This window comes from Danio aesculapii, chromosome 6 (genome assembly GCF_903798145.1).
Source record: "Danio aesculapii chromosome 6, fDanAes4.1, whole genome shotgun sequence".
NCBI classification, from domain to species: Eukaryota; Metazoa; Chordata; class Actinopteri; order Cypriniformes; family Danionidae; genus Danio; species Danio aesculapii.
The window spans coordinates 43322612-43350494 of record NC_079440.1 but is presented as its reverse complement, the minus strand read 5'-3'; the positions used below and the strand labels follow the sequence as shown (position 1 = coordinate 43350494).

General features: G+C 34.5%; 1 protein-coding gene across 1 annotated transcript; it reads left to right on the top strand.

Moving 5' to 3' along the window:
* The first annotated feature begins 907 nt into the window (after positions 1-907).
* Positions 908-27717, top strand: sfi1 (SFI1 centrin binding protein). The gene is given in 32 exon segments (XM_056460302.1): positions 908-1263; positions 1484-1555; positions 2014-2124; positions 2854-2948; positions 3023-3140; positions 5799-5901; positions 5983-6139; positions 7585-7746; positions 7860-7930; positions 10175-10267; positions 10463-10560; positions 10704-10770; positions 11171-11301; positions 11393-11474; positions 12890-13068; positions 13155-13230; positions 13423-13518; positions 13643-13719; positions 13805-13907; positions 15358-15454; positions 15533-15693; positions 16559-16633; positions 17256-17330; positions 17414-17590; positions 17700-17923; positions 21115-21210; positions 21313-21541; positions 24758-24830; positions 24914-25058; positions 25648-25750; positions 27399-27509; positions 27511-27717. Coding segments are annotated over 32 exon segments (3639 nt in total). The 5' UTR covers positions 908-1117; the 3' UTR covers positions 27547-27717.
* The last annotated feature ends 166 nt before the right edge of the window (positions 27718-27883 follow it).

The following is a 27883-nucleotide window of genomic DNA, read 5'->3' as shown; positions in this document are numbered from 1 at the left end:
ATACAGAACGTGAAACTATGAGGTTAGAAGTGTGTATTTTATACAGCGCTGTTTACAAGATGCGTTAAAGAATTTTGAACACGAATATGTTTCAGGCATTCAACACGGCCACCCTTTATAAATTGTAGTCACATGACAGGATTTAACACGCTCAGTTGAGTTTTTTATTCAGGTTGAGTTTGTTTTTGTTTGTCTGTTGGTTGGTTTACAGGATTTTGAGCAAAGTTAAGAGCTTTTTATGAAGTGATATATTTACGTTAGTTGAAAGCGTTTTAAACATGTCCAAAGGCATGACGTAATCAAATACAACTCGATAGTTTGTTATTACTAAAGTTATAACTAATCTAAGAAATAAACAGATAAATTACAATTAGAAACTGGATTAGAAAAAATAAACTAGTAATATCATTTTATGTTTTCATTAATGTGGGATCCAAAATATGAGACATTTTATTTATTTTATTGTTACATTTATTTCATTTATTCATTTAGTTAACTTGTTTAACAGTTTAGGAAAATATTAAAATGGTCTCAGTCATATTGAAAAACAAAATGAAAAAATTAAATTGCTAAGCCCTACACAAACATTTTACTTTTAGCCCATAGCGATCATCCATTTGTCTATGAAGAAGAAATACGTAAAGTCTGCATCGGTAATAGTAATAATAGTAATGATATTAATATTAATAATACATTATTTAAAAAATAATAATATTGCATTTTAAAAAGAAAAATCGTATTCATAACAATACAACAGAATTGTTGCAAATACATTTACTAATTTAGCCGACATTTTTAAACTAAGCTACTGAAAAATAACCCACAAAACGTTTGATATTTTTATTAGACCTTTGAAGAGACTTTTATTATGACATTATTCACCGGAAGAATGCTCTTTTAACCCAGAAGAGCGGCAGTTATGTTTTGTTGTTGGTAGTTGTCAGTACGATGACACTGATGACAACTATTTAATGAGCTGCAACATCCTTTAACCATTGAGTAAAATCTTATCTACTTTATCTTTAGTTTAGCCAATTATAGCATCAGGTAGCTGCTGCCAGATTGTGCGCTGATGGACTGAAAGTTATGTGTCTGCAGTAACGTTAAAGCGCTGAAAATGCAAGCGACAAGACCACAAGCTGCGAAACAGCTGTCTTGTGCTGTTGCAGAGAACCGAGCACGGAAGACAGTAACACGCAAACACACTTACCGGGTCGGATATACATGGAACCGAGGTGGTAGACTTAAAGAGCTGAGGATACGGTAGGAAATCATGAGTTTTTTTTTACTTAGTTTTTATTGATTTTTTTAGGAACATATTACCAGTGGGAACAAAACAAACAAATAAAAATAATACATAAATACACACATGTATACATATATAGGCAAATACATCCATTCCACATGTAAAGGAAATCATGAGTTTTATCATTAATTTACAAACTGAGAATGTGACGAAATGACATTTGTTGCATTGTTTTAGGCACCTTGCTCGGAAGTTTCTTTACTTGTGGATAAGGAAGACATTTGGACGAAAAACAACATCACAAGCCAGGTGTGATGAGTTTAATTAATACTTTACAACAAGGTACAACAAGGAATTGAGGTAAAGTTGGTTTTATATTTGCACATTCATTCAGTGACAACTTGAATGTGACGTCCTTAAGTAGCCCTGCTACTTTGAATATTGTGTCTGAAATATCACGTATGAATGACGTCAAAACAACAGTAGCACTATTTAATAGACTGCAAACAATGTTGTATTTTGATAGTCATTGGCTGATAATATTATTTCCCTATTTAGAAATAGCAAATAATACTTTTCTGAAATTATAATATTAAGGAGAAATCCGAATGTGCGAATATAAAACCAACTTTACCTCAATCAAAAGCACTACTGCAATGGTAAATTAACATTACTAATGTGTGTTATGATGCTCTTTTTTTTAATTAATTTATTTTTTTTAATTTATTTTATTATTTTTTTTTTATGAAATGTGTACTTTCTTTCAGAGCTCATTATTGTAAGATCGTCCTGAAGAAGGTCTTCAGGTCTTGGAAAGATGAATGGTGGCATTCAAGAAAGGAATGGACACTTAATATAAGGGCCGATTGCCATTATGCGTAAGTTGAGTCTAGTATTCCCACAGAGGTTGTAGTAAAAGCACTAGTAATAAGCAGTAAAATGTTATTACACTTTAAGATGTAACTAAAAGGTATTATTTTTTTTTATCCTGTAATGCCAAACCTGAAAAGTTAGCAACCATTACTTTAGTCTTTAGCATGATCTGATCCTTCAGTAATCATTCAATAAGCTAATTCAGTGTTTAAGAAACAGATGCTTGGTATTTTGTGTAGAACCATGATTAGGCATGAGATGAAAACCGTTTTCAAGATATACCTCGGTTTGGAAAGGTCAAGGTTTTAAAATTGCCAAAATTTCCTGTTGTACCGTTCCTACAGTATATGTAAGATTTTTTTATTGACCTTTTTTATTGTTTTTTTTTTTTGGACAACATTATCTCCAGCAGAAAAGATCTCCACAGATGCCGTTTTAAACTGGAAAGAAATCTGTGTTTTTGAAACAAACGAAGACGGCAGAAGTCAATGATTTATTTGAATTATTTAGCCTGACATGTTTACTTCTCCAAAATATTTTAAATGTTTCTCAAAATCAAATGTATTGTGTTTAAAGGCAAAAAAAGGTTAGTTTTTTACCCAGACATTTAAAATGAATTTTTTAGAGCTTTAATCACAATGCCGAGAAACTGTAATATTTTTTCAAGGTTGTCATACCATCAAAATCTTATACCAGCCCATTTTTTCTTATCTGTTTTCTTATCTTCATTGTAGGTATACGGTGTACAGCAAAACATTTCAAGCCTTGCAGGAATATGTTGCTGTCCAGCGGGAAGAAAAGAAGAAACTTCAGCTTGCGGTCACTTTTGGTATAGAGACTGTTATTGTGCCATTTTTAGTTTATAAAGTTGAACATATCTGTAAGTGAATATGTGTTCTGTAGAGTCGGAGCACAAGCTGCGCTGTGTGTGGAATGGCTGGGAGCTTTACCTGGACATGTGTCGCATGAAACGCAGGATGCAAGAGGCAGCAGTACAGCACAAGAAACTCGCTGTGCAAAAGTAAGCGTACGCTTTTAGACCAACAATGCAAAATTCATGTGTATGAATCAAGCAGATTGATCAATTGTTATAGTTCTGGTGTAAGATAAATGACAGCCTTGAATATGACAACGTTGCATTTTTTAGACGAACAACAATCAGTCAGATAATATGCATTCAACAATATATTAACATAGTTAATTTACATAGTACAGTGCTCAGCATATATGAGTACACCCACAACAAATCTGTCATTTAAATTTATATTTTCTGTAGGAAGCTTTACAATATTATTTTTATGCATATACAGTTGAAGTCAGAATTATTAGCCCATCTGTTTATTTTTTTCCCCCAATTATTCTTTAATGGAGAGAAGAGATTTTCAACACATTTCTAAACGTAATAGTTTTAGTAACTTATTTCTAATAACTGATTTATTTTATCTTTGCCATGATGACAGTAAATTAATATTTGACTAGATATTTTTCAAGACACTTCTATACAGCTTAAAGTGACATTTTAAAGGCTTAACTGGGTTAATTAGGTTAACTAGGCAGGTTAGGGTAATTAGGCAAGTTATTTTAAAAAGATGGTTTGTTCTGTAGACTATCAAAAAATATATAGCTTAAAGGGGCTAATAATTTTTACCTTAAAATGGGTTTTAAAAAATTAATTAGCCGAAATAAAACAAATAAGACTTTCTCCAGAGGAAAAAATATTATCAGACATACTGTGAAAATTTCCTTGCTCTCTTAGACATCATTTGGGAAATATTTAAAAAAGGAAAAATTAATTCAATGGGGGGCTAATAATTCTGACTTCAACTGTGCATTAGATTTGTCTGTGCTGAAGCCAAATCTGGAGCTAATCTAACTAAATAACTCACAATAACAGACCAAAATTAGTACACCCAAATTTATATGTTGGGAAAAAATATTAAATAAAACAAATTCAAGAGAAACAAAAATGTATAGAATTTTCTTGAAATAGTGTAGTTTGTAATTTTTTCCCCAATATTTTGCATGAATTTAAATTTATTATTTGTCTATTTCTAAAGATGATTAGTGAGTAAAATATTATTTTAATAAATATTTCAGTGTAATAAATCTGTTTTGTTCAAATGCAGCAAAATACATTGCCTATATTCACTGTGAAATGGATAAAAATATTCATTTTCAAAATGGGGTGTACTCAACTATGTTAAGCACTGTATATCTACTCTACCAAATAAAACATTTGGGGTAGGTAAAAGGAAGAACAAATCTTTGAAGTCTGTTATTTGCTGCATTTGAAAAAAAAGGAAATATGTACAAAAAAAAAAAATACTAATCTCCTGATGTCGTCATGATATCTATTTTTTGTTGTATGATACATTGCACCAAAATATATTGCGATATTATTGTGATTTTTTTAATTTTTTTTTTTAAAGACCATTTCATGCCATTCATTATATAATGCCAGGACGACAATATAATATCATCACAATGCAAGTACAGTCTTCCAAAGAACACAATATTTTATTTCTAAGATTCATTTCATTTAATTATAGTCATTTTAATAATTTAATAATTAGGCATCGAAATCAGAATGTGAAAACGCATATCCTAAATAAACAATAATAAATGTTAACAACAAAAAGTGCAAGGTAAAAAAGTAACAGAGGCTGCAATATCTGCTACCAGATCTATTTTTAGTTGTCAGACACCCACATGAAAATGTTCTATAGTAATTTATAGTGAATACTATACTGTTTTTTTTGTTTGTTTGTTTGTTTTTTTTAAACCATACTGACACCTCTAATAGAGATGTTGCACAATCAGCTAAAATGTTGCTAGAATTGGTTTTAGTGTATGGGCGATATATATTGCATCACCAAAAATGATTGAGGTCTTGTCCTTGTGTTGTGCGATAAGTCGATATATTGATTAATATGACTGGCCTAGATGTTGTCACAACACACGATCTCTCAGAAATCATTTTAAAATGCTGATTTGCTACCCAGGAGACAATTATTTTCATTAATGTTGAAAACCACAGTGCTGCTTAATTTGTCTAGAAACTGTGATTGATTAGAAATTTCATATGAAATAGCATTTGAAATAGAAGCTTAACACTTAATTGTCAATTTGAAATAATTGAATGCATATTTCCTGAATAATTAAAATATAAAGTATAAATTAAATGTAACTTAAGTATAATAAAAAAAACTCACTGACCCCCAAACCTTTAAATAGTATATGTATATGATATAAATATATAAAGATTCATTTGGGGCAGCACGTTGGCACAGTGGGTAGCGCTGTCACCTCACAGCAAGAAGGTCGCTTGTTTCTGTGTGGAGTTTGCATGTTCTCCCCGTGTTCGCGTGGGTTTTCCTCTGGGTGCTTCGGTTTACCCCACAAGTCCATAGACATGCGCTATAGGTGAATTGGGTAAGCTAAGTTGTCCATAGTGTATGTCGTGGTCCTCCAGGTTAGGGGTTGACCATTGATCTAACAACCCAACTCGTAAAAATTAGATGTTATGAAACACCAACATGGTGTGGCTAAATATCAACTTCGATATAAACAACCCTGGGAGTAAGTAAAGATGCTTTAAGTATAATGTCCATTCATAGTAATTAGTAAGTAAATACTAATGTGAATGTTTTTTACTTATTGATTGCATGGGTTGTTAAAGATGGGCTTGGACTGTGTGGAATATGGCACTACAGCGCAGAAATGTGGAGTACCACCAAGAGGATCTTGGCTTGCAACGTTGGGCACACAGTGTACAGAGCAGAGTGAGTATGAGTGTGTATGAAGACAACAGACTGTGATGTCTAGTTTCAGTAATCTCTGATATGGCTGTTCTTCACACTCAGGCATGGCTGCACTGGAGGGACCGGATGAAACATGCTTGTGTTCTGAAAGAGAAGGAGTCCAAAGCTCATCGTCATTATTGTATTCAGTTGTTAAGGCAAACGGTGCATGGTTGGATCAGACATACAGAAAACAGACAGGCTAAGAACAAGAAAATAGGTGACATTTGTTTTTTATTTGATATATGCTACTGTTCAAAAGTTTGAATTTTTTTTTTGTTTACTCACTTGTTTTAAACCTGTTTGTCTTTTTTCTTCTGTTGAATACAAAAGAAGAAATTTTGAAGAAAGCTGAAAACCTGTAACCATCGACTTCCATAGTATTTGTTTATCCTACCATGGAAATCAGTGGTTACAGGTTCCTTCAAAATATCTTCTTTAGTGTTCAACAGAAGAAAGAAAGTCATGATGGATTGGAACCAATTGTGGGAAAGTAAATATTGAGTAATTTTTCGTTTTTTGGGTGGACAATCACTTTAATAATTAAATTAAATAAATACTTTTATGCAGCAAAAACTCATTAAGTTCAACAAGAGTGTCAGAAAAAAACATTACGATGTTAAAAAATTAATCAAAGACTTGTAAAAAAAAAATGTTTATACTTTTAAAATTGTATTATTTTTGAAAGTCTCTAATGCTCACCAGACCTATAGTACAAAAATCTTACTGACTCTGCATATTTATTTATACAGAGTTTGATGTTGTTTTAAAGAGCACCTATGATAAAAATCAACTTTTGGAAGTTGTTTGGACAGAACTGTGTGTACGTGTAGTGTGTCATATTGCGGTGATAGGAACACAACAAGTTCTCTTTTTAAAAAATTTTTGTCGTTAAAATAAAATCCAAATCCCTCCTATTTAAGGCCCACAGCAACGTAATGTAGGAGTACAGTTTTCCACACCCACAGAGTTGACGAATTGATGGACAGATGCCATGTCTCCATAATAACATGTATGTACATGTTCACAGAACATTTTTTGCAAAGAGACTAAAATTAAAAGAGTTGAAATTAAAACAACTGTCTGAGATCAGCTGCTCCTTAATAATTCGTTTAAAACGTTTTTAAAACAGAGCATGTTTGTAATAAAGACAGTAAAATCGCCATGTAATTCTTAAACGCTATAATCACCACAGCCATATGGTGCAAGTAAATACGCATATCTGTGTGTGCTGCAAACGGCATTTGTGTGTGACTCATCATTTCAGAAAGGCTTGAATAAACTCCACCACCACTTGGTATTTTTGACGAGTGACCTTATTTCAGCTTTATATGTGTCCGTCTCTGTCACTGACGGCTGTTTATCTGATGTAATGCAGGAGAAGCAGACACGCACATTGGAGCGGTGTGCGGGGAGAAGCGGTTTATTTGGATTTAAAGCCACAGGCTACAAAAACAGCTACAATGTCCTCAGACACCAAAACAGGCAGATTCTACATTACATAATAAATAATCTGAATGCTATTTTAAGGTGAAACTTTACAGACACATTCCGGAGACACCAAAGTCCTATCTTACATCTTGTAAAAGGGGTAAAATAGGTGCCCTTTAAAACTTGAAAAATATGTATTCAAAAATATGTATTCATTTGTCCTCTGTGTTGCAGCTGTTGCTCAAGACGTGTGGCGTCTCTCTGTGCTGGAGAAGTTTTGGTGGCAGTGGTTTGAAGTTCTGCAATCCAGACGTGTTGAGATAGACAGAGGACAGAGAGCAGACAGGCTGGCCCAGCACGGTTCCCAGCGGCTGGCCTTCTCCCACTGGAGACACTGTATCTTTGCTTACACCTTAAACACACACTTGTGCATGTGCTTTAAATCTTCAAGAAGAACTATAATATGAAAACAATGAAAGCATGAGTTGTTTTTCTGAGCTTTCATGTAGATGTCAGTATGTGCTCACAGAAGGCTAAGAGGGAAATGAGTGCCATGCATCACAGACAACAGTATCTTCTGGTTAGTGATATACGTTGAAGTTTTTTTTTAGCATGTTTTGTAATTAATATGTTTGTTTTTTTTGGAATGTTCAAGAATTCTGATTCATTAGCTGCTACAATAGCTAGAACTGTGTGAACCCTTTTCACAAAACTGTTATGGCGCATTTAACAAAATCAGCATCTTAAATCTTTGTAAGTTTTTAATATTTGGATTTTTTTTTAAAAAGTAAATTTTTTATGTATTTACCATAGACTGTAAAAGATATGGAGGTAGTATCCGTGACGTCACCTAAAAGTTTCTAAAGAACGCAAAAGAAGCTTCAAGTAGTCGTGGCCAACTGTTGCCATTTTGTTCACACGTCATCACACTGACCGGGGGATACCAAACAAGGGCAAAGAGGCGGAGCTACAAACGCCTGCTAGCATTTTGCTTAGACGGGCTTTTCTTTGGAAGAAATGCTTAATACCTAATTACCTGCGACTCGCTTGTGTTCTGACCACATGGGCTTGCTTTTATACTATATCAAGTGTTTAGTCTTTTAAAAACACTATGGAAATACATTGAGCGACTAAGCATTGTTCTTATGATGTTTTTCTACAGGAGGAAAATGTGAATTACTTCCAAATACTTCAAATATACTCTGTTAGTAAATGCAAGGCTATTTATTAAATCCAGACACAACGCTGTACGGCAACGTTTCAGATGACTGTTGTAGAGCCTACAGCCTCAGCCTACATCAATCTGTCAGATTCTGGAGTGCATTACAGTTCTAAAGAAAAATATAATGATAAATTACCTTAAGTAAAACAAATACATTTTATAGAGATGGTATACAAGTAGATAATTTCACTCACCTGGAAAATGAAGGCCACGTGAGTGGTTTGTGAGCACAGTAAAGCACACAGCATGCCATATCATCTGATAATTGTGGTAAATAATTCCAAATAGCAACTGACTGTGTAAAGCCACATAAAACAAAACAAAAATATGATGTATATGCTGAGTTCAGCGGCTAATCAGCCGGAATCAGCTGAGGTAAAGTGACTGTGACCAGCGAGACCTAGCGCTCACTCAACTGGCCACGCCCTTAATTATGCAGACTTAATATAAATGAAACAGATGAGTAATAAAAACATTCACCCCCCCTCACAGTTGTCATGAAGGGTAATATTAGCTATAAACCAAAATCGCTCCTTGTACCAGCCAGCCTGTAAACACCTTTTTTTTCCTGCTGTAAATTTGGCCATTTTAACTGTGGGGTCAATAGAAATCTGCTCTATTATGGAGCCAGGACTAGCGAAACTTCAATGAATTGCAGTTTCAGTTACTTTCGTATTTGCTTCACGAGGGAGGGTGGTAAGTTGCCGTTTGATATTACATATGTATTAAATCATATCATTTGCACCTAATAAAAGAAGCAAAACAAATTATTGAGGAAATTCTGATGCAGTGTCTATGGGGCAGGACAGTAAATTTGACATTGTTCTCTCTTCTGGTTGCCGTTATCAGTCTCACACTATTTTTGCCCTTTTTCTGAAAATCTTGATAACACTTTCTTTTATTATTCGAGCAAATAAGATTGTAAATAAATTATTTGTTGTACTCTCCCATTCACTGCGCTCTAAGTTTTCCCAACTATGACGACTTCCGTTGCTGATAAACTTGGAAATGTAAAGAGTCCATTAGTAAATTTGTGGTACTTTTTTGTAGGGCTGCACAAAATATTGTTTCAGCGTCGATATCGCAGTGTGCGCAATTGCAGTAGTCACATTGCAGCATCTGCAATGTCAAGTTGGAACTATTATAGTTAATCAGCAATGAAGAATGTGTAGTGTTTACTTTTTACATTATGTTTGATTATTCAATAATAGGGGCAGGACAAAGTTGCGATATGCTTCTCGTAATGGCGAATTGAACATATATCAAGAAATATATTTGCTGTTATTAAAAGAAATACATCTTATAACTATTTGAAGCATTTTTCCCCTCTTCATTTACAAATATCATGATATTTTGTGGATGTTTTTCTTGTGATTTATCACTGATATCTTGATCTATCATTATTGTGGGCAAAGTATCATGATAATATCGTATCTTATTATTGTACCTGAATATCTGACTACTTATTTCACTTTTATCTTTGCTTCATCTATCTTTGCACATGGAAGTCTTTGCACATTCATTTTACAAATGACCTGAGCTGGTTAAAAAAATAGATCTCTTTTCTTGTTTTTATCATAATGGTCTTTTATTTCTTCACAGCATTTGGGATTCAATAGCTTTGCCCTAAATGTCACTCAAAGTAAGACTCATCGTCTCAACAAGAACATTAGTGTCCAGCATCATCATCACACTGTAAGAGCAACACTTAAACTAGTGGAAAACTAATTTTCCAAATCTACATTGTACTATGTATTTCAGTAATGGAAGCATCCTCATTCTTTAAAAGAATTAATTATTGACACCTACTTTACCATTTATGTTAATAATAATGTTCCATCTTGTGGTTGTGCTGTGTTGAATAGTCAAATGGATTTTGACATTTTGCAGTTGCTGGCAAGGTGTTGGAATGTCTGGCAATTGCGTTTGGATCAGGCAGAGGACGGACGTCTGCAGCCCCAGATGAGTGTTGCACAAACCCATCACAAGTTAGTTACATAAATGAGTTTAATATGTGCACTGCTGGCAAAAAAGCACTATATAATAACCAGTTATGGTGTATTTATTTGTGCAATAGGTCCTTAAAAATCACGAGTTAGTCTTAAGACTTTTAAATGTCTTTGGTTAACAGATTTTCTGTGCTGAGATTTGGCCTTCATCGTTGGAAAAAACGTCTTGCAGAACACAGAAAATGTCAGGTAGCCAGCACACTTCCTGACAGTCCTATTGTCTTATTTTATTTTCTTATGTTGCTTTACTTCATCTATTATATTATATTATATTATATTATATTATATTATATTATATTATATTATATTATATTATATTATATTATATTATATTATATTATATTATATTATATTACTTATCAAATAATATTTCATACCCAAAAAATATGTTTTTATTATATATTATTGTTAAAATAATATTTGATCAAAACATAAATATAAAATAAATTAGACTTGTCATGGCATTTATATACTGTAACTCTGATTTGAAGTGCTTCATTTATCCTCACTTTGGATACAAGCGTTAAATGCTAAATGAGTAAATGTAAATGTTATCACACAGTCTGTGTATCTGTTTACATATGCATAGGAACTGGAACTTCGTGCTGATGCCTGCTTTGCCCAGCGTATCTTCCCACAATGTGTAAACACTTGGATGGAGTTTACAGCACAACGCACAGAGAAACGAGAGCAGAAAGAGCGAGCTGAACAACAATATTGGTCAGTTTCTGTGATTGGACGGTATGTGCTTGTAGATAATCGAGTGTGACGAGTTGGACTAAAAATGTGTATGTTTTTGTTCTCTATATAGGCAGCAGACTTGTAGTTGGGCATTTCATACTTGGTGGAGAAACCTGGAGGCACAGAGAGATCAGAGACTTGCTGAAAGAACCGTAAGCTGACATTCATTAATATACATTGCCTTTCAAAGGTTAAGGCCTGATCCCAATTCCACCCCTTAGCCCTTCCCCTTCCCCCTACCCTTCGTTTTGCACATTTATGTGAAGGGGTAGGGGTATCCCAGTTCTCTTTAACTCGTAGGGCTAAGGATACGGGCTAGATACCCCTCAAAAGAGAGATTTTTCAGGACCACACGCAAAACAACCGCTTAAGAAAATTTTCCAGAATACACCAGCCACAACGGCAGCATAGCTGCACCCAGAAGTCAGGAGATGCTCAAATTAGTATTTTTTTGTCATTATTACGAATTTTTACAACAAACAAGCAAATGTTTTAATACACTCATAACATCGTTCCTGTTTTATCGTCATGCTTTAAAAAAAATAAATAAATTTTGCAATCTGTAATCCCTAATAACTCCTGTATGGCAGTCTCACAACATTCTGACACTCGAATGCCCTGTCAGAAAAGTCTAGTGGCTGAGAATAGGCTTTTTACAGTGTCTGGTATAACGCTAATGTTGTTGTCTTGTGTTTACATTGATGAATATGGCCACGGTGTAAATGCACAGTATAGTTATGAGCTTATTGTCATGATAGCATGATATCGTTGCCTTCAGTGATGTCCTGAAGATAAATACCAAAAAAAAGCAACTGGATTCATCCATAGCGCATGTCTTTGGATTTATGGGGGAAACCGGAGCATTTGATTTCAAAACATTTCTAAACACAATAGTTTTATTAACTCATTTCTAAAACTGATTTCTTTTATCTTTGTCAGGATGACCGTACATCATATTTCACTGGATATTTTTCAACATTTAATTTAATTAGGTTAACAAGGCAAGTTATGGTTATTAGGCAAATCATTGTATAACAATAGTTTGTTCTGTCGGCGCCAATAGCCTAGTGGTTAAGTGCGCCGACATATAGCACCCTGGTGCTCATGGTGACCCAAGTTCGATTCCCGGCTCGAGGTCCTTTGCCAACCCTTCCCCTCTCTCTGCCCCCAATACTTTCCTGTCTGCAACCTCTACTGTCCTTTCCAAATAAAGGTGAAAAAACCCTTAAAAAATAATTAGAAAAAAAAAACAATAGTTTGTTCTGTAGACTATTGAAACACAAATATTACTTAAAGGGGCTAATAATATTGACCTTAAAATGGTTTAAAAAAAAATTTTTTTTAAGTTTTTTTTCCTAGCTGAAATGAAACAAATAAGACTTTCTCCAGAAGAAAAATATTATAGTAAATACTGTGAAAAATTTTGCTCTGTTAAACATCATTTGGAAAACATAAAAAACAAAACTAAATTCACACGAGGGCCAAAATTTCCGACTTCAACTATACGCGTTACTTGGGATGTTCATGCATCATCTCTCTCACTAAGTAATTAATATATTTCCCATAGGCGGTGTTGCATGCTGAGCATGTGCGTTATGTTCGTGTCTGGTCTAAGTGGTACAGTGGTGCTGTTCAGCGCAGAGAGGAGAGATTGAAACATTCAGCAGCCGACTCACTGTACAAACACACTCTGCTACAAAAGAACATGAACCACTGGAGAAATCATATCATAAACATACAGACCAGGTATGGATCTTGCCTCATCAAGAACATCTAAATAGTATTTTTGCATTAGGTTTAAGCTTTTTTTGTGTGTGTGTTTTGTTGGTCAGTCAGAGGCATTTTGAGCAGGCAGAGGGTCATCATCAACAGAGATGCCTGAAAAGAGCCATGACAAACTGGCATCAGGTATACAATGTTCACTCAGGAACAACCCGACAGTGGTTTTTAAATCATCAGTTCGATTCAGTATTCATTTCAGGCACAAATGTTTATATTAAAACATTATGCATATGTTATTGAAATAAACATTATGCATATGTTATTATTGGTTTTGAATGGTGTGAGTGTAATATATGTAAATATAGGATTGTTTAACAGTATGTGGATCGCCAAAGACTGAAGAAAGAGAGGATGGCACACATAGAGAAACATTACCACAGCAAATTGCTCAAACATGCTCTTGAAGCTTGGAAGGTATTTAACACAGTGAATTTGCTGTATATAATATTGTTGTAACATTGTATTGTATTGTATTTTCTGAATATACAAAGGTTATAGTTCAGAAGCTTAACTTTCATTGTTTCTTGCATACATACAGTCATACCATTTGCAGACACAGGCAATCAGCCAACTGGTGGAGAACAGTTACCAGGAGCATGAGCAGCACCTGGTCAGGTATTATTAAGATATATTTTTACACATTTTATTTATTTATTTAAAGACATTGAATAAGTGTATTTAATTCTTTATGTTTATGCAGGAGAATGTTCTGTTTATGGAGGATAAATGTGTCACAGTTGGTGGAAGAGAGAGAAAAGGAAAACAGAGCAAAATGTTTTTCTCAAAAGCACCTTGTATCTCAGGTGATCAAACTTTTAAAATGAGTTCTACATTAGGATTGGGCAATATGACAAATCACGATATAAGTAATTTCATAACCTGGTAGTGAAATATATCATGAAATAGTACTATTTCTTTAAATTCAATCAATTAGTAGTTTTTGTATATTAATACATGGAATTATAATCGAAAATATACTCATTTATACACTTCCTGGCAAAATTCTTGTCGTTGATCCCAGTTGTAAGAGCAACAAATAATAACTTGACTTCTAGTTGATCATTTGGAAAAGTGGAGAAGGTAGATTTTTCTGATGAATTATTCAATTGATCTTTATTTCTATAGCGCTTTTTCAATGTAGGTTATGTCAAAGCAGCTTGACATAGAAGATTATAGTAAATTGAAACAGTGTAGTTCAGTTTTCAGTGCTGAAGTTCAATTTAGTTCAGTTCAGTTTGGTTTAATATTCACTGCTGAGAGTTCAAACACTGAAGAGGACAGGAGAGGGCAAATTCTTCAGTAGGATGGCTCTCCTTCTCATACTTCAGCCTGCACATCAAAGTTCCTGAAAGCAAAAAAGGTCAAGCTACTCCAGGATTGGCATGCCCATTCACCTAAACATGCAAAATAAACATTATTGCGCATGTCTGGGGTAAGATAGAGGCATTGAGGATGAATTCAAAGAATCTTGATGAACTCTGGGAGTCCTGCAAGAACGCTTTCTTTGCTATTCCAGATGACTTTATTAATAAGTGATTTGAGTCATTGCAGATATGTATGGATGCAGTCCTCCAAGCTCATGGGACTCATAAACAATATTAATTTATTTTCCACTGCACCATGACTTTATAATCTATACTGTACATTACTTCTGTTAAGTGACAAGACTTTTGTCTAAGCAAAGTCAGACCTTACTGTCCTAATTAAATAATTAAAAATCAAGGCATGATCACTTGGCCACTTCTGATACCAAATGATCAACTAGAATCAAGTTATTATTTGTTCCTAAAACCTGGATAGGCGACAAGACTTTGTCAGGTAGTATAAGTGATCATCCTTTTCACTTTATATTGAACTTCAGATTAAAGGTTTGATTAAGAATGTAGAATTATCAAATAAATATTAATGAAATATATAAACTTTTCAAAACTAATGATTACTGGTCCAACATAAAATATCTCTAAATAAAATGCAAACTTTCAAGATTGCAGCATTCTCATGATACTCTTTTTCACATTTCTGTCTGCTTTCCCATAATGGCGTATAGTATTGCACTCGTATAAATTATGAAAAAGTATTACTATAAACAATGTATTTTGTGATACTATGATAAAATGATAGAGCATAATATGAAATGCTAGGTTTTTATTTTGTCCATACAATATATATTGTCATAATGCACAGCCCTGTTATACATTAAATGTTATTAGATCTTTGAAGTTTATATGCTGTTACATTTTCTTTGATTGCTAGGTGTTTCTTGCATGGCGACAGAGAACTGTATCTGCACACCTTCACCATCACCAAAAGAAAGAGGCCCTCAAACAAGCCCAAACACAACTGGAGAAATGTAATTTGGTTTTCTAAATAGCAGTGCCTGTAGTCTGTGTAATGATAAAATGATTCAGGGTTGGTTTTCTGCTGTTAGTACGCATACAGGTGGCTGTGAGAAAATGGAAGGAGCGACGCATTGAAGTAAAGAAAGAGAGATTGGCAAACGAGAGGGCCAACAGACATTTCAGCAAAACATTGGTGGGAAAAACTCTCAGCAATTGGACCAGCTTTATTCACCATCATAAAACATATCAGGTGCCTGTCAAAGTCTATATTATCATCTAATTCCTCATTTATTAATTAGTTATAGAGTTTGATATAATTTATTATTTGCATGTGTTTTTTAATGCCTGGAATTGTATAATGACTTTGAAAGCATTCATTTATAAGAAATTGTACCATTTGTGACCTTAACTACGATTAATGTTATTGAATTGTTTTTATTTTTATCATTCTGTTACTGTACTTGAATACTGTTAGACTCGGGACATGATGAAACACTTTATTTAAATTGTATTTTTTATTGATTTTATTTATAGATTGTTATTTATATATTTATAGATTATTCCTGAAAATACTCACATGCAAATACAGAAATGTACTGCAAATGGCACAGACCACAACGAAAATGTGTTGGGGGACCCCAAAAAGTTTATAGATTGTTTATTAGATTTTATTTAGATGCAAATCGCTGCAGAATCCTCCTAATCAATCTGACATTATTAATTCTTTCCAAATAGAGATATTAAGTTATCTGGTGAAATTGTATTCATATCACAATATATATCGCAAAATAAAAAACATCACAATGTTAGATTTTTCCAATATTGTGCAGCCCTAGTATGCATGTATATACAGGGTGGGCCATTTATATGGAGACACCTTAATAAAATGTGAATGGCTGGTGATGGTAACGTCTTGTTTGTGACACACTAGTGTATGTGAGGTCGCTTGTAAATAACTCATTAAAGAATAAAGTTACGTGAAAACCAAGCACACCATTGTTTTTTCTTGTGAAATTCCCAAGAAGTTAATTAAGGTGTATCCATATAAATGGCCCACCCTGTATAATAGTTTAGTTCATATATTTATATAGTTTATATATATTTTGTATTTGAAGGTGATGAAGAAAAGAAGCTTTGACCTTCACAAATCAAGGATTTGTCAGCACTTTTTTATCTGCTGGAAGACACAGGTGAGCTTTTATTTAGTCTTCAGTCATTTAGGGTTATTTTACGAAGCAGTTCTAATTCTAACTCTGAATACAGACACTGTCAGTACAGCATTCCAGCTAGGATATGTGCATGCTAAAATTAATCATATGACATGAAACAATTTGCCTTATCTTGTTTAAAAAAACTTAAAAAAAAAAACTTAAGCTTTAAATTTGTGTTATTGTGAAGAGTTTATTAGTGTATGATATTATAGTAGAAATTATCCTATTTTGGTCATGTCATGCGTAACAATTCACTCCGGAAGGCAGTCATGCTGGAAATGGTCGGTGGAAGTAGGAGGAAAGACCATCCAAGAACTTGTTCACTTGATAATGTCAAATCTGATACCAACATGAACATGCGCAAACTCAAAGAAGTGGTGAATAATAGAACTGTGTGGAGGGGAATGATCCATAGAATGAGCGAAAATCGACCTCAATTGAACAGATAATTGATTGATATTATAGTGTCACTTATTCTACAGCAGCTCAAAATGCATCATAATCTTATTTTTATAAACAGCAGCCCCTTCTGGTTGATATTCCCTGTCTCTTTGAAGTTTCTGCATTTTATTTTATGAGTTTGAATCTTTCTGATGCACAGCTGCAGAACAGAAGACGAGAGGCGGAGCAAACTGAGACTGCCCTTTGGCACTGGTCCCTCAACCTACAGGCCAAGGTAATACCAGATCATACACTGCTTATCATTGTTAGTTCAGCTCTCCTGCAACTGCTTAAAAAGTTCAATCTGTATCTTTTCAGGTGTTCTGCATGTGGCGGATCTGGATTGCAGAGTGTCAGAGGAAACAGAAGCGTTTGACTGAGGCTGCTCAGTTTTATAGAGATGAACTGTTGCGAGAGGGCGTCACACACATCCTCACACACACAGCACACATGAGTGCTTTCTCCACTAATATTTCCCAGCACAACTATGAACAGGTGCTTCCATCTAGTTGATTATTTTTTTATTTATGCAGTTCAATCTACAGCCTATAGAGTAAATGAACATGTTTTTGTATTAATATAAAGAAATCTGCATCCTGTACAGAGCTGTCGTCAGCTTCAGGAGGTGGTGAGGCGGTGCGCTCTTCGATGGAAGCAGCGGGCGCTATGCAGACCTGTCAAGGATAAATCAACATTGTCTAAAGACAGTCAAGCCAAAAAAAGTGTGTCTTTTTTTCTGCCAGAAGACCACACCCCCATCCCCACCCCCCGTCCAGTCAGGATCCAATCACCAGAGCAGAGGCAAAAAGATTCTGTCATCCATCAGATGTGAGTGAACATCTATTTTTGTGTGTTTCTACACTAGTTAGCCTTCAAGAGAGTATTTAAGTAACTTATAAATAGTTAGGTGTTTAACTTGTTAGTTGTTAAATGTAGTTTAGGTATGGGATAAGATTAAAGAATGTAGAGGATGATGATACAGAAAACCACATTAGGTTTGAACCCCCCTCCCCTACTAATTAATGCTCAATCACCCCTGAAGGATGTCAAAACAAGATTTATGTAGGGTCAGCCTTTTAAATAGTGAGAAATAGTTTGCTCTGACCTTTATCTTAAATAATAATAATATGAATCATTAAAATAATAGATAATTTAAATATACATTTGGCCACCCCTATTAGGGCTGTAATGGATCATGGTTGATCCATGATCCATACAGATCATAACCCACAGTTCAGAACGCACCCGCAGATTAATAACTTTTTTGAACTTGTAGTTTAATACAACATTTATAACAATTGCAGAGGGATCACCTCTGCCGTCATTCAAATCACGTGTATGAAAGCATTTTGACTTCCCTGTAAAATTTAATGATGACGGGAAAAGTTGTGGTGGAACCTAAATGCTTTCTTAGGTTATAAATTAATGGTGTTTTCTGTCACTTTTTGTTTAGCCTGCATTAATGCATTCAGTGTAAAGCTGCACAATTAAACATTAAAGATTGTGATCTCAATTCAAACCCGCGCAACATGAATGATAATGATTTGCATGTGTTTATTATTTTTTTGAAGCGCTGCATTCAAATCTGCATTTGATAAAGAGAGATTCCGTTTTTACACTTTTTTCAGGTAGTTACAAACAATTAAAAATCACAGAAGTACTGGGATAACAGTTTATAATTCAGATATAAGCACTGTTTATGGTAAAGATTAAAATCACACTTTAATGGAACTTGAAGCTGGTGAATGTTGTAGCTATTACATTGTTTAACCAACAGATGGATTATCAAAATGATGTCACTGAATAGGTTTTTAAAAATGGTCCACCTATAATGAAACATTAAGTTTTATGTGTGAATTGAATCATTAATTGAAAATAAATATGGTATGTTGCACAAGATGTACGATTTCTATATTTAATATATCAGCAACAGCAGTAAAGATCATTTTTCATATTGAATATTTTCCTTTTTTCAGCTGGATCTTTCTTGATTTTTATTTTTATTAAAATTACAGGTTCTAAGTTCTGTTTGTTAAAGCCCATGGTTTTTGCAGTAATATTTTGTATGAATGGAAAGCAAATGACATTTTTCTCCTCCCTTTTTTGCTGATCAGAAAAATGGTCCTATCCGTGACTCAATAAGCGTAATGTGATCCGAAACATGAGATTTATGATCTGTTACTAACCTCTACAATGGTTCATACCATTGTGAATGCATAATCGCACCAAGCAGTCCATGAGAAAATATTCATTCATCAGTCTAAAAGTGGCAGCTCTAGAGCACCAATAGACAACATGTTTACAAGACACTGTTCTTGTTTAATAAAAGTGTTCTTTGTATCTAAATATAAACTAAAAAAATAGACTCTTCGTTTTTATATTAATAGATACCTGCTCACACATGGAAGTAAACAGTAAAATAAATAAGTGCAATCTTTCATAGTTATTTATTTATTGATGCAGGAATGCAAACTTGTCACAGTTTGTTTTATATCAAAAGTAAGTCGTCCTGGAGAATCACTCATCTGCTGAAATAGCCAATCAGATGTTACTGTAGGCTAGAATACACTCATCCCTCAAAACACAACTTGAGTAAGTTTGATTAATAAATTATATATAATTGAAGTAAATGTATAAATTTGGTTGATTGGAGCATGTATTACACAAACTAACATTATCGAAAAAGTTGACTCTCCAATCGTCAATATTTAATTCTTAGCCTGTCTATAAATACTGATAAGTTAAAAGTGAGAATTAGTCCCTGAACTCAAGTGTTACCAATTAATTTATATTTTAATAAAATGATTGACATTTATTTAGCCACAATACAAAGCTTCTTGTATTCAGGCCAGAAAGATGAAAAATAATTTTTAATAAAAAAGTGACATGTCTGGGGTTCGTTCTTTGTACCTCTCTTAAATGAACTAAGATGATTTGGCAGATCCTGGATCTTTTAATCTTGATAACTGATCTTTGGCTAATTTGGTTCTTCAAACAAGTTTGCGAATCAGATTAAAATGTCTGGATGAACTGATCTGAGATCTCTCTGTGTTACGAAGGACTGATCTAAATTACATAAAATTCGTAGTAATCAGTTTGTTAAATATGATATGCAATAACTTTACACCTGTTGTAGGCTGCAGGTTTTACACTTTCATGTGTCAAGAGTATTTAGCAATTTATTTAGTTTTACATTTTAGATCGGATTTTCTTTACTATATTAGCCTATAGGCCTATTTTAATTTCTTAATCAGCGTAAGGAATTTAAATTAATTTTGCATCAAAAAAGCATTTTGATATCAGTAAAGGTGTCTGCAACTTTTGCAAAGCATCAAATTACCGGCATATTAGCTGTCAAAACACTGCATGACTGCATAAATTATTATTCCTTTATAAAAAACAAACAAAAAACAGTTGAATATTGTGCATGTTGTCTATTATCATACAGAAACTGTACTAAAACTGGATCAGTACCTTAAAATAGTATGTGTTTGTTTCTAAAAATCCATATTAATAAATGATTTCTTTGATCCCCTTGGGGAGAACCAACCCGTTTTTGTACTTTTATTTTGGAGTGCAGATTGCATAAGTTTTATTTATATATATTTTTAAACGTACAGTATATGTATATAAACATAATTGTTATTAATTATTTAATATAAAATAATATAAATTATTATAAAAGTGTATATATAAACTTCTTTTTTTTTACTATTTTACCAAGTGTATATAATCTGTAGGTTACTACTGTAACAAATATCAGCATTTGGTACATACTTTCAGTATTACCTTTACTTAAAATGGCCCGATCTAATCCTGTTTACATGAAATAAACTTGCTCCTGAGCAGGTTTGAGCTACCAGACCTATTGCTATGACAACAACTCTCGGATTAGTTTTGAAGAACGAGACGATCCTGGATCGTGTCAAATCGTCAATAACCAAATCCAGCTAATTGAGTAATCCACTTACGAAGAATGGACCCCTGGAGTAAATCAGATCCACCTTTTCTGTCAACAGGTGGTCAGTTCGAGCATCTAGACTGCAACCACGGAGACCAGGTGACCTTCTGGAGTCCCCAGCCAAACATCCATCACATGACCTCAAGATCAGCAGGTCTAGTACACTCACAAAACTAATGTCATACTATGTTTCTCCAGCTGTGCACATACTGACTGCTAACATACACATAATATCTTGCTATGTGTGGTGATCCAGGGGTCAGATGGTGTCTGTTTCAGAGACTGCATTTCCTTCAGTCTCTTCCACCTTTTCTTCAGCACTGCATTCAGTGCCTTTTACCCACAACCTTCTGGATTCACCTGCAATGGTGCTACAACCTAAAATGCTGCTTCAAAAACCTGACTCTCCAGGATATATCGCAACTACCAGTCAGGACATACTACTTCCTCCATCCTCATTCACTGCCTCAACAGCGCATGGCAAGGTAATCTTGAAGCTGTGAGAAAATATATTTATGTTTAAGCTGCAGGACAAAGATTATTTCTATTATTACATTTTTTTCTTTTTTACATATTAATGTTTTTGTGTCGTCGTCTTGACTCCTGAATAAATTACCTGCTTTCTAGTATTTCGTGTTAAAGGGATAGTTTATCTAAAATAAACATTTCCTCCCCGTTTGTTCACACTAAAGTGGCTTTACACGAATCTCTTTTTTCTGTTGAACGTAAAACAAGATGATATGAAGAATGTTAAAAAAAACATCCATAGTAGGAACAAAACATTCAGTGCAAGTCAATGGCTGTTTTTTCTTTAGTATATATTACTTCGTCTTCAACAGAAGAAAATTACTCAAACGGTAAATAAATACATTTTATTAAAGATGCCAGAAATGTCATTTATGGGTGAAGTATCTCTAAAGCTTAGTTACTGATTTATTTTAGAATCAAAATCTCATTTGAATTTAAAGGGCACCTATGGTGAAAAATCTACTTTTCAAGCTTTTTGGACGGACATATGTGCGTGTATAGACTGTCATATTTGGGTGATATAAACACACCCAGTCCTTTTCTTTTTTCAATTTAACAACATAAAAACGGTGGACCAATTGGAGCGGTTTTCAGATCGACCGCAACTTTACATAGGAGTGCGGTCCCACCGCCAACCAATATTGATTGACAGCTGCGCGCATTGACATGTCCGGTAGTCACGTGTATAATCATATCATCAGGAGAGGATGAGCGCAAAGCAGCCGGGAATAAAAGATGTGTTTAGTTGGCTAGGTTCATCAATCATCATCAAATGTGATCAAGAGTGAGTTTTACAAGTTTAAAATGTTTTAAAACAGAGCATGTGTGTAATGAATTACAGCGATTCACTTCATCAGCACAGCCGCGTGTCAGAACAATTATAAAAGAAGACACTTCAATCGCGGTTTGTGGACGCTAAATCAGGTTTATTTTGTACATTAATTTAAGAGATATCCATACAGCAGTGGAGATTACCAGGATCATGTCACATATGCGTGCAAAACGAGTGCAAAGCTTAACGCGCTGTCTCTCTCTCTCTCTGTGTGTCTGCGTGTCTGAGCTATGTGTGTCTGCGTGTCTGCGCTATGTGTTTGTGTCCTTGCTGTGTGTGTGCGTGAACTTTGTAATGACATTGTGTGTGACTCATTGTTGCAAATCCACAAAAAAATGCATCAAATACTGATTGTTAAAGTTCTTACTGTAGTATTTCTCACACACGTTACGTGAGATCTGCTTCCTGAGGCAGCCGAGGGCGGCGATTGCTGACAGGCACGTGGGAACGGTGGGCGGGGAGGACTAGCCTTAAAGGGCCAGTACAAAAAACAGCAACAACTTTTTTCCAGCTATAATATAGACACTTGAAACAGCTATAATAAATAATCTGATGGGTGTTTTGAGCTGAAACTTTACAGACACATTCTAGGGACACAAAAGACTTGTATTAAATATATAAAAAGGGGTAACCTATGTGCCCTTTAAGTTTGCTAGGATCATCAATCATCATCAAATGTGATCAAGAGTAAGTTTTACAAGTTTAAAATGTTTTAAAACAGAGCATGTGTGTAACGATTTACTTCAGTTTTACTAAGATTTAGATTGCAAAGCTAAACAGGCTCTCTGTCTGTGTGTGTGTGTGTGCGTGAACTTTGTGACGACATTGTGTGTGACTCATCGTTGCAACTCCACAACAAATGCATAAATACTCATTGGTAAAGTTCTTACTGTAGTATTTCTCACAAATGTTACTTGAGATCTTCTTCCATCATGTCTGTCTGTTGTCTGATGCAGCCGAAGGAGGAGATTAAGGCACGCTGACAGGCACGTGGAAACGGTGGGCATGATTGACTAGCCTTAAAGGCGCAGTACACTAAAACCGCTACCTGCTGCTCAGAGATATAAAATAGAAACGTATAAAAGGTATTATAAAAAATCTGATGGGTGTTTTGAGCTGGAACTTTACAGACACATTCTGGAGACACAAAAGACTTTATATTAAATCTGGAAAAAGGGGTAATCTAGGTGCCCTTTAAAGCGACAGTCACCAAAACAACACAACTTTGATCAAAGCCTAAAAAGGGCAGTTTTAAAGAGTTATGAAAAAAACTAATTTTGAGCTGAAACTTGACATACACACCCTATGAACATCAGAGACGTTGGTGCCCTTTAAAAATTGATTACCTAGAAGTAATTCAATATTAAAGGTTTCTAATTGTGTTTTTTAGGTCACCTACAGTTTAGAGTTTCCTTCTTTTTCTTGCTTTAAAGTGCCCCTATTATGGTGTATTATGTTTCATGGGGTGAGTTCGTTTCAAGAATTACATTTAAAAAGATTCAGTAAATGTTTAATCCGTGAATTCCATTTTGAACTACTTGGGATGATTTGTCAGTAGTTAGACTTTTAAACCTACACACATCTGTAACAAATGCCTACCTATAGTATTCATTAGCTGTCCATGAAACTAAGTCTTCTTTGTCCTTCAAACACTGTCGTTGTAGCAGACACCAGAAAGTTTAATTGATGTTGTCAACATGATGGAATTTTCTGCAGTGACCAATTAAATCCACCTTGCAAGCATATGCAGAGATAAAAACTGTATCTATAAGAATAACCATCATCATTCCTGCACATATCACTGTGTTTGCAAATGTTGAGAAGTGCTTCAGAGCTAAAATACAGATATAGTAGACCAATTACAACAGATTGGACCTTCTGTCCAATCAGAGCTGAAATTGTTTTTAGAAAGGAGGGGTTTAGAGATCCTGTAATGATCAAACAGTGTAAGAAAAAGATGATGCTTTAAATTCCAATGAGATTTTGCTCCCAGCCCTCTTTTCAAAAGGGGGTGGGACCACAAATGCCTATGTGTCACCACAGTGGCAGATCTCAAACTGTAATGGCGGATGGCTGCTTCTCACTCAGGCCTGTTTATGCTAATGAGCGAGACTTTTCCTCTCCAATGACATGTGTCAATCAAAGTGTTTCTATGGACTGTTTTCATGAAGTGTGATTATTGAAAATAGAATTAAATAATTTGTACCATTAGAAGCTGGTCACACACTGTTGCCACACAACTGTGTTTAAACCCCTTATAAAAGTGATTTCTGCATAATAGGTCGCTTTTAAAGACCTAGTTCCTTTTAAACAAATGTATGTACATTTTTCTTTCTTTTAGCAAAAATACTTGAGAGATGGTGAGCCACTACTGCATTCCAGTCATTTCACTTCCCAAACTTTCCTAACACAAGGTAAAAAAATCATATGTACTTGTATAATATGAAGTGAGTTTTTCATAAGCAACACTTACACTTATCATTTGCCTGGGCCGTAGGTTTGCATGAGAGATCACCAGAACAGGAAGAGGAGGATGAAGAAGAGGAGGCTGTGGATGTGGAGCAAACTGAAAATCTCACCAAAGAACTATTAGATATTAGACTGGAGATGCAACGATACCAGCAAGACAGAAAACAGCTACAGTATGTAAATCTGTCTTTCAGCTGGACAAAAGTGTAACTTTTAGAAATCTCAAATGAATTGGTATAATTGGTATCTAGCATTCAGTAAGATTTCAAACTAATCCACTATAAACGTAATGCATGTCAAAAGGAAATCAAGCCCTGCTTTGCTGAGGTTTTGTGGTTTATTTGTTTGTTTTTGTCAAAGTAATCCTACCAAATAAGTTCCAGATTCCCTCAAATTGAAAGCATTACTTGGAAAATGCTTTGTTACAATGAAGCTGTTTTTCTTTTTTGGAAAATGTGAATTGATTTTCCAGCTGTAGTTTTTTGACATGATGGTTATAATGAACTGGGTTTTTATTTAAAACAAAAACAAAGGAAACTTGGCTTTTGGTGTGAATAGTTGTTTCTGCAAAGTTTGGAAGACAAATGAAGGGAAAATATTTAGATTCTACATGTTAAATTGAAGAGAAAGGAATGTGTTGAATTTCAGTTTTTATGATGTAATGAAAGGGAATTCACAAGTGTCATTTCCATTTGAAAACATTGGCACTAATAGAGAGATATCTTCACAGAGATAATAAATCCAGCCTGTGTTTGTGTTTAGGACATGGCGCAAGCTTCAAAAGGTCTTAAGTAATTGGCTTGAAACAACAGGCACTGAGGGGGAAACTGAGGAAAGAGAAAGCGTCTTAAAAGAGTTAACTGAGGTAACTGTATGCCTTTCCTTTTCTCTCTTGCTCACAATAGGAAATCAAAATGAAGAACTTGTCATTTGATATGAATGTGTAAACATTAAAGGGATGGTTCGCCCAAAAAATTTTAATTTACTCTCTTAATTGGTTCCAACCTTTTAGGAGTTTCTTTTTCTATTTAACACAAAAGATGATGTTGGAAACTGGTAGCCGTTGACATCCAGAGCATGATAAATTTACTATGAAAGTCAGTGTCTACAAGTTTCCAGAATTCTCATCTTATGTGTTCAACAGAAGAAATAAACCTCAAACAGACCTAAAACTAGTGAAAGATGAGCAAATGGTGACAATGTTCAATTTTAGGTGAGCTTTCATATTAAGTTTATCTATAATTTGCTATTTTCCAAAATAATGGCAAAATTCACATTTAGAAAATAGATGGATTCAAAACTTATAGTGTCTCATTTCTGCCAATGAAGCTCATTTCAATGACATCGCGTTGCACTTCAGTTTGTCATCAGATTTTCTGTCTATTCAAATGCTCCGTAGAATCTATAACACGATAACAGACAATGAAAGCAGATACTTGTTCACAGTTATTTTCATTATGTGAATGGCACATGCGCTATGAATGAAATGAGTATTGGCTGTATACCTTGGCTTTTGACCCATCTAAGTGCACACACACATGTAAGAAGTGAGAAAACGCACTCACAGTGAGAATGCACCCGGAGCAATGGGCATCTATTGCTTCCATTGGGGGGTTAGGTGCCTTGCTCAACAGCACCTCAGCTGGGTATCAAAAGTGGGAGACCTTCAATCCCTGCCAGGACCGGTAATCAAACCTGCAACCTTTCGTATTACAAGTCCAACTCCTTAACCATTAGGCCAACTGCTCATTAAATGGGGATAAATGATTCAAAGAATGTAAAAATGCTCTCCAATGGGATGAATGACTGGAACTAACACATTTTTGTGATAGTGTTACGCATACCACCACAGCACAGACACAATCTGATTTAGTTCATTGACTTGAGTCGGCACAGACCACAAAGAGTTTTTTTTTTAACAGTTAAAATGCTATTTGGAATGTTTCACCCAGTCTGCCTGTTTAAGTGGACATTACACCAACAAATTGAATAACGTTGTATGTTTCAAGGCACTTCAAGGGACCTTTAATAAATAATAGGAAAAGACCACAATCTTGGTTCTTCCGGCACTGAGCTAAGGACACTTGTGGTTTAGATTTAACACATGTAGTTTATGAGGAACTGACTTAAGCATAAATCTAAGATGCTCAAAACCAGCTGTGAGGAGTGCCACTTGATAAATGTTACAGATTGTGCAAACCCTTGCCTTCTGTGTACGTTTAAGATGTGCAGATGTGGAAATATTATAATACTGTGTGAAATATATTAGACATAGGTGAATATTAAATTTTTGGTGTGTGGAACAACTAAAATCTAATGTTGTCATGATTCTTGAATGGCACGAGGATGAGTATTGGGGTTTATTTTAGATTGTGGATATGTTTAGTATCATTATGCTTGTATTGCACCCCTATAGAGGTCTAATGTATTTTTGTGTGTGTGTGGTCTACTTAAAATCTAATCTCTAGTGAGACAGTAGCTATTAGTTAACCTAATTTTTTATTTTTTTGCAGTTAGAGAGTCGGATTTCTTCTCTATCTATGAAAATAAAAAAGCAGAAACCCTCCATGATTCGCCATGCTGCCAGAGTGAACACTGTCCAGAGCCAACTACTACCATCTGAGGTCAACTACAAACCTACCTACTAAGTATGGAATATAAAGCTAGACTATATTGTACAACATATAATCTGAAGTTTATTATCCTACAACTGTAACTCCTATCCTCTTTTGGAATCCATGGGAAAAGCCAAAGTTTTGACTTTATTGCACTTGTTATTTATTCAAAGACATTGTTGTAAATATGTAGCCTATTTCATTTTTAATAAAGCATAAAACCACATATGTTGATGTTTTGGATTTGTTTCCTTTACTTGATAACCTAAAAATAATGTGTAATAATCAGGATATCAAAGATAAAGTTTAGTTAGCTGCGTGTGACGTTGGAAGATTTACCGCCAAATCTTGTAATGTTTATTTTTGTCGTTCATGTAAGTCAG